The following is a 13,498-nucleotide window of genomic DNA, read 5'->3' on the forward strand; positions in this document are numbered from 1 at the left end:
TAAAATGTAGAGCCAATTCTGATATTTCAGTACTAAAATGACAGATGTAGTTCTTCTAGTTATATTAACTTTATTTAGCTATTCTTAATTTTATATAATTTAATATAATTTATCTTAAAATAAAGATGTATACTTTTCAAATACAATATTTCTTGACATGGTCAGTCCTTTTTTTTTTTTTTTCATTTTAGATCATCATATTTATACCATTTGCTTACTGACCTCTTACATCAGCTTTTACAGCAGTTTTCAAGAAGGTATCTAATTTCACGGTTCAGAGCAATGACAATGCTTCAGAACAAAGGTTTGAAGCCATAAATTGTTGGAAAAAAGCAGATAGCATAAAAATATAAATATATATATATACCTCCCACAAAAATACCATCTCTTCAGGTCAGAACAGAATAGTTATTCTTTAACACTTTGAATAGAACTTAAGAAAACATCCCTGAACCTGATTGTTTTTCTGAGTTCATTACCCACAGCCACTTCCCCGCAGGCTGATTTCACACTCTTATTCCAGTGAGTGACTATGTCTTTGATGAAATGATCTGCTTCCTTGTGCTTTAGGCATCCTCTTGGCCCTGGAGTGTTATAGTAATATGAAATATTGAGGGCATTTTTTTTTTAATAGTGCTCTCCACACTGGATATATTGACAAGTAGGTGTAAAGTGTCTTCTGTTTGCTACCTCCTCTGTAATCTGCTGTGGACATACTCTTGACCAGAAGTTCTCTTTGCCCCATCAGATTGCTGTGCCAGTATTTTCCTTGACAGATAAATATATACATATATAATAGAACTGTTGTGCTGATGTCCTGGGTACATTGGCTTGTTACTGACCGAGAAGGGGGTGGAGCAGCAAGGCACAGAAAATCCACTATACATTCTAACATTTAGGCTTTATCCTTTATTAGGTAGTGAGTAAGAGACAAAAAGAACTGAGTTTGTTGTTTACAGCTGAACTTTAAAAGAGACTTGTGTGAACAAAAGCTTGTTCCATAGAGCACTGTGACAAAAGAGGTCCAAGAAAACTGAAGGTGTCATTGCAAATTAGCAGATGTAAGTAGTTGGAATGACACTCTTTTATTTCTAGCAAAATTTGTATGAACTCTGCCCTTAGTACTGTGCCTCCATACATGCCACAGGCCACATTTTGGCAAGGATCAGCCTGTTGATTTTGATGGCATCACAACAACATGGCAGGATGTATAGCAGGTGTCCATGCACCAGAAGGCTGTGCATAAGAGCCCTCAGGATATATGTCTATCTCCCATTTTCCCATCTGCCTGCTTCCTCATGGGGAAAAGATAGCCTTCCCAGATCTTCTAACTTCCTACAATATGAGTACTCCTCCTATAGCAAGATCTTACTTACACAGGCTCTGGAAACAACTGGTGGTTCATGAAGCACAGCTTGAAAGCTGCTGCCCTTTTCAAGGAGGAATTTGAACACAGCTGGCAATGGCACTACAGCTTCTGCAAACAGATGGAAGGTTGAAAGCAGGCTTAAAAGACCAAGTCCACTGAATCTTACTATCTCATGTACCCAAATATAATGAAACATTTTCTAAATTAGTGTGAGGAGCAGGTTTTGAAGGCTGGCTTATTTACTGTCTCTTTACTGGGAGCTGTAGAGTAGAGAGCCCTTTTAAATGTCAGCCCCTAGTTATTTAGATGTCTAAACTTGGCTTCAGGAACTTACTCATACTGTTGTTTTGAAAGTTAGGCCAAAGCAATCCAGCTGGTAATTAGCACTGGAATCACCATCATGCCTTTTTCATGGCTACATTGGTGTGAATTAAATATAAACAAAAGCTCATTTCATTTCAAGGCACAAACGTTTGCAAATAAACTGGATGAAATACAAATACATAATATAGAACTTATTTTAATACTTCTAGATAAATAAATGCATCTCTTTGGAATTCTTTGGACACAGATATCCATGGAACCTCTTCTTTCTCTTTCTTTATATATTTTTTATAAAATCTAAATGCAGAGAGGTTTAAAAAATGGCAAATACGAATGTATATGGAAGGCTCACTGATGAACTGCAAGTCAAAAGTGCTGTATATTCCCATCCTCTATATCTCCCACCTGTCTGCATTAACCACAGGCAGCATTATATAGTAACCACATGGTCAATATTTTGCATTACTGCCTTTTAATAAAATCTTTCAAATAATTTCCCCATCTAAACTTAAATTATTCTTTTAAATTTTATTCTGCCTAAATGTATGGTAGGCATTTCACTTAGCTACACATCAGAGTGGTTGCATGTGACTCAGCAGCACACTCCATAATATTAATAGATACTTTTCAGCTCCCTATGGGAAAAAGCAGGCAGCAAGGATCAGATTCAAGAAGTCTATTTTTTTTTCTCTGTTGTTTGTTACTTACCACTTAATGACCCACATGTGAAATCAATGGTTATATAATTATTTTATATAGTAGATTTTCTGTTTATAAGTTATTTTTCTTACTCTAACATATATACAATATATCTATATATACCCCTGATAAATCTTACTTTAAAGGGACACAGTCAACCCCTTTAAGCCTCACAGTAAATATATAAGGCTTTAAGCTGTCTGTACATAACGGTCAGCTACAGAATTCAAGGGTCCCTTGAGATCCTAAAAGTTGTATTTGTTCCAAATCCATGATGTGCAGTTATCTCGTAATATGTATCTCATGTGTCACTGTTTACATTTTATAGGTATATTAAGACATTTTATATCACATCAGTTGGAGATAAAACAATGGAGTTAGTCTGTTGCTAAGACTAAGCCTATCGCAAAAAATATTACCTGTATCTACAGACACTCCCACTGGTGTGATATAAAATGAATATGTGCCATTCTTGGGATGAAATTCTGGCTACAGTGCAGTCAGAAGGAACTTTAAACTGACTTAAATGAGACCAGGATTTCTCTCCTGTTTTTCATTTGTCAGTTATGACACTGCATGACTGATTTGTGTCCTCCCTCTGCTCAACACTGAAGTGTCAGGCCTGTTTCATGACAAGAGCATATTTTTTTGTTTTCCACTGTCATGTCTTAAACATTGATCTATCCTATATGTATTACACTTTTTGCATAAACACACAGTGTACACATACATTCTCAGTTAAATAAACGTTTGACCCATTCTGTGTACAGTATCAGAATTATTTTTCCCTCGCTAGATCTTCTTTATCTCTCTCTTTGCCCTAAGATAGATTATTTTCATTCTTCTGTGAGTGAGGAAAACTTTGCTCACCAGGAACAGCTCCACGTTATTGTAATAATCTTTGACTACTTACCAAAGTGACATAATTTTGTTCATTTTAACTTTTGCAAGTCAGTTAGAAACCTAGTGGCATAGATAGAGACACAATACTACTGTTTTACAAGACATCTATTGTATCTACTTTTGTTCAGATAAATACCCAGTAACTGCTGATTTGGCAGGAGGATTGGTAAGGGTACTACTATTCACAGTGTTTCTTTTTTTTTTTTTTTTTCCTTCTTCTTTAATCTACAGAATAAAGTATTTATATACATTGGAACCAGTTAATGCCCTTTAGACAAATTTGTAAGTTGTTTCATAAAGCAGGAAAGACATTGCAGGGAAATATGTGCCAAAATGCACAGTCAAAAGGCTTTATAAGTTTTATATGTCACTACAAGTCAATGCTGGAGATCAGTTCTAAAACGATCAATGCTCAAGAGAAATGTTCTCATCTGGAGAGAATACTGCCCATTCCCCCTTTCAGAATTTGTTCAGTTCTCTATCAAAAGTTCTGGCTCTTCATATATACTTTAAACTATAAATAAACACTGCATAGTTCAATGTTCTTGATTTTCATTTTTTTTGTTTGTTTTGATTTGAAAAATTATTGCAGTACAATTAATTCCTGTTTGGAGTTCAATAAGGAGCAAACAGCACAGGAGTGTGGGTGGTCCGTATAGGCCCAGGAGCTGGTCGTAGGAGTGCTGGAGGAAGTGCTGAAGTCTGGAAAAGGGTGGCTGCTGGGGCTGTGCGAAGACTGAAGGGGGAATTCACAGCCACAGCAGCAGCTGCTGCTGCAGCTGCTAGCGGATTTGGTAAGATTCGTGGGGCCATCGGCTTTGAAGGCTCCTTTGAAAATACTAATTTTACCTGTGGGGAAGAAGAGAAAACAAACAAACAGAGACACATAATTTGCTTGTATTAGATACACGAGAGGGAGCTTGACTTAAGATTATACGTGCAAAATCAAGCAAGAGAGGCCCCATGGTGGCTACTGACTGTGAGCTACAGACTTGTAACAGGCGATATGACCTCCCCCACTAGACGAGGTACAAGGATTTGGTTGGGGACAAAGGATTCCAGTGTTCACACCTTACTGCTGACACTCATAATTTAATACGAGATTAGAAATCAAAGCAAATCTAAAACATTACTGGGGAATCTGCACCAAAGTAAAGCTGCAGGTACCCTGCAACAATTAAACAAGGAAAAATTAGATATCAATTAACAGATCTCCATCTGGACAGCTTAATATAGAGACCAGAGCAGAATGAAAACATATCCTATTCCCTGGTTGTAAAAGATACTTTTGTTTTAATCAGGATGCAAGTTCTACTTAAAATGAAAATCTCCATATAGCTCTTCTTCATTTACTCCTGCTTCTAATAACAAACAAACCAATCTTATCTTTCATGAGTTATGAAAATCTCTCATGTTTAATGTGTTTAAATGGGTGCTGCCCCATATAATTTTGTGGTGTCATCAATGCCTTCTACTGTTTTCCACTAAAATAGTGTTCATTCTTACAAGGATTTTCAAAACCTGACAGATATTTTAAAGCAGCATTCTGCCGAACTAGGATATTTCTGCTCCTGTCACTGAGGTTTCTTCTCAAAAAACAATTAATATCATGACATGATTTTAAATTTGTGGACTACCAAATACAAATTAAAAAAACCCTCATTTAGAGTTTCCTAAAAAAGGAAAAATACCCAAACCCTGAAGTTTCTCCAAGACTGAAAATACTTACAAGAAGTCCAGTAATATTTAAGAAAATTTACATATGGGATGTATACAAATGATCATCAGAGTAGTTTCTATAGATTTCTGCAGTTTTCAGTGGAATTTCAAGTTTCTAAAGAGATGACAGGAGGCTCAATACCTTTGCAGTCCTGTTTTTATAACTCTGAGATAAGATTAGAAACTACATTTACTGACAAAGAAAGGTTCCCATTGTCTCTGAAGGACTCACGGTGGGTCTGTGTCCTAGCATGACCTGAGACCTCTTGCAAAGGGCATAAATCTGAATATATGGTATTGAATATATAGAATATATGTACCATGCTGTGATGCATCTCAGGGTAACTATGAACACTTTTTGCTAACAAGGAAACACAACTTCTCATTCTTGACTTGAAATTCAAGTCATTAACTTGCACAATATCACTCTGACATATTCAACAGAACCCCAGTGAGTGAATCATCAGAAAGTAAGGACAGGAGTACTCTGGCTTGAACCCCAATTGAGTTTCATCACTACACTATCACCGTATTCCAAAGGTCTGTTGCCTCTTTACTGGACAGATTGATGGAGGATTTTTATTTTTCCCCAATACCTATTGGCAACATTGCTGGCTTCTAGGTCCTTTAAAGCTCTGGGAGAAATACTCAGATCAAACTAAATTCTTTAATTCTCTTAATAAAGGATATAATAGATGCTAAATATAAAATTCCTTATGGTGCCTATAAAAAGCAATGATCTGATCTTTTTCTTGATCAGTGTTATGCTTACTGATCTAAGCTGTCTTCTTCCTTTGCTGAACATATGACTTTTTTTCCTCTATCTTTACATTTTTTAATGAATACCTTTTAAACCTTATTTAGAACAGAAAAAAAAAACCAAACCCAAAACCCCAAACAAACAAACAAAACCAAAATGAAAACCCCAAAACACCTCCATCCAAACAAAAAAAACCCCAAAACAACCCTGAGGACAATAAAAAAATAACCCTGAGTACAAAGTGCTCTTTGGTCTAGAGTTCCCAGTCAAGGATGTTTTTTGCAATAGCTATTTTATTGCAAAGTTTGGACTATCAAATGCTTGATAACCTTTTTCTCTCCAGTGCAGTATTTTATACATGCTGGACAGTTGTAACTTGAAGAAATACCAAGTAACACTACACGACTTCTTAAACTCTGAAACATCACTGTGGGAATTTATAAAGCTTCTATCTCTGAAGCATGTACATTTAGAATAGACAGAGAAGTACAAATGATATGGAAAATATGATAAAAGAAGGTCTAGAAAAGCTATGAAAACATAGCTTTTTTTTTTAAATTTCTGTAGACAAATTTGGTGATGCCCATACATTTTGTGTCATGAAGAACAAAGATTTCATGTGACTGTTTCTATTAAAAGGCTAAGGATTTCTTGCCATTCTGGGAGGAATCAGGTACTCCTATTGTAGTTAGATAGCTTTTCAGCTTAATTATCAACGTGATTCTGATTTCAAGGTACCTGCAAAACCAGTAATATTTAACACATACAGTACCTTGCACCTTCATTGCTAACCCTTTATTAACTCAAAGGTCAACATTAGGAGTAAAGTACCCATTATTTGTTTCATTTCCAATGAAGTAAACTAAGGGACAAATAACTTGAAATATTAAGGAGGAGCATCCCGGTTTCAGCTGGGGAGAGGAAGTAAAGAAAAAGTATTAAATTAAAGGTGAAATTAGAATATCTCTGGCTTGTTGTTGTGCCATTCTGCACTTGAAGTGACAATAATTCCCCCAGTTTCTATATTTAAAACTAAAAAGACTAAACAGAGGACTGGTGTCTCCTTTCTTATTGAAGCCACAATTCTACTACACATATCTGTTCATTTATTGCTAGCTTGTTCTCCCCTTCTTAAATCCCCTTTGCCTCTTTGATGCCCTCTAGCCTGACCTGTGTATTGTTAGCAATTGGGATTGAGAGAGCAGGAAAAGGACACACTGCTGTTATTTGTCTTGAACCTTGGCTGGAGTTCTCAGAAATCACCATTACATAAATTGGTAGAGAACTGTGCACAACAACAATGAAATAGTTGATTTTATCCCCTGAAAAATAATCCATTTCCTAAAGGAATAATAATCCTGCCAGAAAGGCTTTCCTGATTCCATATCCTATTTATCCCATGACATATTTTCTACTCCTTTCAGTATAGTTTGTATTGGAGACCATGATCTTTCTTGTGGATTACTGGGGAACCCTATGGGGCTATTTCCCTATTAGTGGATCTACCATAATGGTGCACTGCTTTATTCTGTAACTGAATCCTGCATGTATATGCCACTCATGAGAGCTACCCACACAAGGACACAGTTTCTGCTGCCAAGAGCTTTAACTCAATGTAAAGAGAAATGGATTTTCACAGAAAAAAAAATTAAAAATTTATATATATATATATATAAAGAGCTCCATATTGTGCCTGCATCAAAGAAGATGGTCAAGGCATAAGGGGTTAATCTCTATGAGGACAACGAACCAACACCCTCCCTCTGCCATTTATAAACCCTTACAAAACAGCAGATACAACATTCATGCAGTTTAACTGATGGAGAAAAGAAAGGTCAGATGTTTCACAGTCCCAACTACAATATAAGCTGATTCCTAACTATTAGCAGCATCTTAGAGGGTTTTTTATTAAAAAGTAAACCTTCTTTTCAGCTTTTAGAGCTACTAAGAATTGTTTTTCAGACACTTTATCCTGGTAGCTGAAAATGTGACCAGAACCATCCCGAAACAGCTGAATGAAAGAAGAGACAGGTTTTTCTAATTGTTTCACTTGTTATCTTAATTTTCTAAATAAGGATAGAATGAATGGTTTCTATTTTATAGAGTTTTATTTAGTTATTTCATCACCATTGTCCTTGGTGAAAACTGGAAAGATCTGAAATTTGACATCTGTTTTCTTCTGTCTCCTGCTCTCTAATGACCTTTGCAACAAACTTCTTTTCTGAGGTTATTCGGAGTAGCTACAAAAGCAAGGGTCCACAGGTTATAGAAAATACCCCTTAAAGTATATAAAAAATCCCTTGTGGGCTTCCACTGGCTCCTTCATATACTTGATACTCCAATGGCTTACACTATTACTCTACTTCTAAACACTTTTCCACTTACGTTTTCTAAAAATCCTACTCATCAGGATTAAAATAAAAATAAAATAAAAAGGGTGATTGGCTTACCCCTAGAGGATGTGTTCCCTTTTGGAGTTTGTTGTAAGGGCTGTATTTAGGTTTAGGTGGCTTCCCAGCAGCTCTGTCTTTGTGCCTTCTACTGCTTATGTGCTGTTAAAATATATTTGGGGAGGGGGGGAGAAAACGAAGGGTGATTGCTCCACAACACATCACTTCAGGTTCTGCTTTACACAAGATTACTGCTTCAATACTAAAGGCTTTTGCTCTACAACAGCATTACTTCGACTAATTCACTAATGAAATGGAATAGGCTCTCTTGAAATTTGAAGGATTCTTTGTGCACCACATATTGGGACTGTCATTTTCATCAGTCCTAAGTTCAACTCTGCTTTCACTACAGTTAAATATTTTCCCACATTTTCTAACTTCAGCAGGACTTGAGTCAGGTTAAAGACAGAAGCCTTTCAAAAACTCCTCCCTAACTCTATAAAGCACCCATAAAATTCAATCCACTGCTGATAGAAAGTTTTTAAAGAATATTACATAGTAAAGCATTCCCTGTTTGGGGAAGAATATAAGGTCATAAAATCGTTTAAATCCTTAAGCTGTCTGGAGATCCTTCTGAGATGGCTATATATCAAACTAAGTGACACTGAAAAAAATGAATGAAATCCATTATCTTCTTCATAAGATCTATGAGATTTTTAAAGTATCTTTCTATAGAGATTATCTTGCAGTATTAGAAGTAAGGGACCGTTTTCAGAATTGTAATTTTACTTTGATTTTCAAGAGAATTATCACAATAAAAAGACATAGAACTGGACTTTTTTTTTCCCTGAAACCAGAAGAATGGGCATTCCTGTTGTCTATTATTGAATTAATCTTCGTTCTTGTAAAGTTCCTTAACAAGTATTTAATTCCAATAGGCATATAGAATTAAACTAACTGTTTTTCAGAAAGCTTTGATCATCTGAACAATGACTGAACATAACTTAGTGTAATTGCAATTTAGAGATCATGCTTCTCAGTTAGAGAGAAACACTGATAAAAATATTATAAATTCTCTCCATCCCAAATTTCTAAGTGGGTTACTCAGTGTTCTGTGAAAGAACTGGCTGCACCCACTTTCACATCTTTGCCAACGCAAATATTATGCATTACATGAAATGGCAAAGTGTATTAGCTCAGGACAATTCTAGCAGTCTAAAAACAGTTGTAACATGTTGCAGCTTACACCTTCTATAACTTTTTACTAAATGTGTATAATTGAGAGCTTTTGAGAAAACATATTCCATGCAGGGAAAATCATAATCGAAACAAAATATACAGCATGGTAGCCAAGTACAATGGACAAAACTGTAAGTTCCATTTGGACACAAACTGTTATACTGACATTTGTTGACTGTGTTGGTACTTAACCACTATGAAAATCAAAGAACAGCCAAAGATTCTTGCTGTACAAGCTGACTGAGTACCTGTTTCAGTTGTGTCTCAGAATTCACGTGCACATCACATATTTCACAGTGAAATGTTTTGTTCTGAAGGCCTGTGTTTCCTTTATTCACAGGTCCTTTGCCTTTTACGCCTGCCCGGGGAAAGGCTTTTATGGTTCCACTTCCATTCCGAGCTTCCAGCATAGTTTTGTGCTTAGTCCCTGGAGACAACAGAAATGGGAAACAGAAACAACTTTGGTTGCATTCATTGTTTTATTTTCTTTTAAAAATAAAATCATACAAGCCATGTGCTATCCCCTTGGGATAGGGCAGTGTTGGTCTGTATCAGAGTCATACTAACAGTATTTCACACCTGATATTTAGTTACTAATTTACACACCTATAGGTAATGCACTAGAACAAAGCAGCCACACCAGAAAGTAGTGGCACAATCAGATACCCTGATGTGAAGTTAAATGCATGTGACTTTTCTCATTAACTCTTGCTGCTAATAAGACCTGAATTGTAGTTCCAAAAGAAAAGTAATTTAGCTATTAAAGATATAGTTGGCTCTGATTTTTAGTCATCCTGAATAGATTGATAAATAGTATGTCTAGGTAGCTTACAATTAAATCTGTAATTAACAAATTACTCTCCAAACCAGAAAGGGGCAGAGGTTCCTGGAAGCAACCTATGGATTATTAATGTCCTGGACAGAAAGCAAAACATGTGAGAAACATTTCTGTGAGAAAAATGGGCTTGCTTTTTTTGTTTATTTTTCTTTGTAAATAAAGGTTGGATAGAGAACACTGGTGTTCTGTTGCTGCACCTTTATTCAGACTGAACAATTTCTTATGCTGTTGACTCCCACACAGGTAGTCTGTGATGATAATGGACTAACTACTGCACACAGAACCACTGCTCCACTGCTAATTGCTGTATGCATCCACAGAGAATGATTAAAAAAAAAAAAAAAAGTGTGTGAGCACACACACAGTTTATCAGCACAGGCAAAAACTTGGAAGGTTGTGTTTAAATATTCAGAATAGTGTTTTGGCTCTCAGCCTGATCAGAATATTTAGAGTCTAACCCTCATATGAAGTTAAATAGTTTAAAAGGGGTACAGCTTGAAGATGAATTTTCACCAGTTGACAATCTGGCATATAGTAAACAGCATTCAAAACTGATGGAATTTTGTTTCTCATGAATGCCAAGAAGTTATAATTTCTATTCTGAGTTCTATAGATATTCCAAAGTTATTTATTTTTTAACTGCATCATAAAACCATTGATAACTTTGTTCTAGGTATATTATCACTGTCTCTGCATTTAAAACCAAAGGTTCTCTTTCTGTCTCTTAACCCTGCTTACCCTTGATAAGAGGTAGCCCCTGACATTGAAAACCAGGAACTTTCTGTTAGATAGTTATAGGTGGTCACTGCCACCACATCAAATCCCTAGGTCTTTTAACCCCACCCACCACAGAACCAATCAATACCATGCTTAAAGTAGTGACTGTGAATGGTGGCTCTCTACTACAGGAACTTACTGATGCTAGTAGCTCTAATGACAAGAAGAAGTTTAAAAACTGAGAAAGATGGAAGTAGGAAATCATCCATTCAAATCTCATGCAGCAGCTGCTATCAGTTGATGAAAACAAAGGGAAAATATACATAATTTTAACAAGTTATTTATTAACAGAGAATAGGGAGCTAAGAACTCTTACTCCCATCATTGAACTCTGACTGACTGATGCTCCCTCTTTCAGCTTTAATTTGTTAGATTTCAAACAAAGCTAATGGCATTCATACTCAGTTTGCTAGTTGGCACAAGCAAAATTATGCAAACTCTGAACACCAAAGGTAATGAAGTAGAGCTGTCATTTAGCTCAATAAGGTTTTGAAGCTGCAAAAGCTAAAGTGTAAGAAAATCCGCAACTTGCAATAAATTCCTTTCTTTCCCTTTTTTGAAAGCCTCTTTGCCTGTCATTTTTATACTTTAATAGTTAATGAATTCCATGTAATTGCCAGTTTTCTGCCACCTCTTTGTCCCCTGCTGCAAGAGATCTAATCTATTCAGGGGAAGATAATTGCAGTGCTCTTGAGACAAAAGAAAAAAAAAGAAAAAAGAAGCAAGCAGGCAGTGCTCCATCTCACCACTGTTGTGCGCCTCCAGCTGTGAGGCAGAGTTGACAGCGACTTTGCATAGTGAACAGTAAAGCAGTCTTTTTGCTTTTTCCTCCTCAGTCTCAACGGAAGGGCAAGTGCTGCTGCTAGTGGCTGTTGTGGGGATTTTCTCCACTTTAGAGGTGATCTCAGTTGTCATAACACTGCTCTTCCGGATTTCCACGGTTGTCGTCGTTGATATTGCTGGTGTCCCTGTGTTAGCGTCTGCGGGCAAAGAGAGGAGAAGGAAAGAAATGAAAACAAACAAACAATTTTGTGACCTTTGGTGTTTGCTTGTTGACATCCCAATGCTGTGACGACACAGAGAGGCAGATTGTTCTGGTGATGGTTTGACTCATGGTAATGAACTGAACCTGACCTTTTTCATTCTATTTCATTCTATTACAGTACTTCCATGTATTGAAAAAAGATGTGTTGTCTCCTGCATTCTCCTCATACAGAACTCATAAACTGCACAAAAAGGTCATTAAGACTGCACTGTCCAGCAGAAAAAAAAAAATTGCAATAATAGAAGTCATGTAAATGACCAGCACAAAAGACAGTTAAAATTCATACACATAACTTCAGATGCATAAACAGTCATAGTAACACATAATACTTATGCTGATTGCATAGCCAAGCTAAAGTTTTAACATCTTGTACTAATGAAACTAAAATGAAAAAATTGTCCTTTATCTCTGGTAAAAAAAATAAAATTGATACTTCCCTTCATTTTTCCCAACACCAACACCAAAAGAATGGAGGTAATTATAAACACACAGTATACATTGTTATCCATTATTACATAATAATGATACATACTAAGAACACTAACTAAATATACAACATTCCAGACCTGAGACCTAAACAAACAGTAGTAAGATTTTCATTCTGCCTCTCAGTAGTATTTTTTGGAAAGACTACAAGCAAGATATATACCTAAATCTAGAAACTTAGTTCTTCCACCTAAAAATTTGTGCTTTTCCTGTAGTTCTCAAATCAAAGAGAGAGAAAATATACAATGATATTTGAGTTTGACTAATTGATACATGATGTTAGGATGTGGCAATATCGTGTCCTTGTTAAGTACTCAGCAGGGTGGAGGACAGCAAAATCCAGCAGTGAAGGCAGTGAAGGCAGTGGGTAGGGGACATGAGAAGGAGACAAAGGACAGGAGCTGTTCTGCCTTTGCAGTGTTGTTTTTTATCATATTAAGCCTACTGAGTAGTAGCTTTTCAAAAAAAAAAAAAAAAAAAAACAACAACAACAACAACAAAAAAAAAAAAAAAAAACAAAAAAAAACACAAACAAACAAAAACAAAACCAAAAAAAACCCCCAAAAAAAACAAACCAAAAAAACCCAAACAAACAAAGAAACAAAAACTTCATTACTTTACTGAGATATGGCTGGATTTGGGTACTTTCCAGCATAGCTCCTTTTGGATTCCTACATCACTTGGTGTTAGTGATCCTTTACCTGTAGTATGCTTTATTTATTGCCTCTCATTAGAATAGACAAAATAGAAATTCTTTCACCTACAGAGCTAAGTACGTGCTCCCATGCAGAAGGGACACAACTAACTGATACCACAGTGGTGCATTGCAGACTAGTACTGTTCAAATACTTTTGTTAATGGAGAACATTCCTAATAACTTAGCAGGCGATATCAAGCTGGAAGCAAGGCAAACACACTGAGAAACCTGTTTCAAAACAATTTTAATGTA

The 13,498-nt window shown here is 36.1% G+C and overlaps 1 protein-coding gene across 2 annotated transcripts in view; it reads right to left on the reverse strand.

The window, feature by feature from the left end:
• Positions 1-498: 498 nt before the first annotated feature.
• ZNF385D (zinc finger protein 385D) overlaps positions 499-13,498 on the reverse strand; it is a 411,296-nt gene continuing 398,296 nt past the window's right edge. For both annotated transcript variants that reach the window (XM_083871500.1, XM_083871499.1), the window contains 4 exons: positions 11,765-11,998; positions 9,652-9,830; positions 8,225-8,326; positions 499-4,144 (listed from right to left, as the gene is read on the reverse strand). In XM_083871500.1, coding sequence (XP_083727626.1) covers positions 3,911-4,144; positions 8,225-8,326; positions 9,652-9,830; positions 11,765-11,998 — 749 coding nt within the window. In that variant the 3' untranslated portion in view covers positions 499-3,910. The remainder of the gene's footprint in view (positions 4,145-8,224; positions 8,327-9,651; positions 9,831-11,764; positions 11,999-13,498) is intronic.

This window comes from Zosterops lateralis (assembly GCF_965231275.1).
Source record: "Zosterops lateralis genome assembly, chromosome: 1".
NCBI classification, from domain to species: domain Eukaryota; kingdom Metazoa; phylum Chordata; class Aves; order Passeriformes; family Zosteropidae; genus Zosterops; species Zosterops lateralis.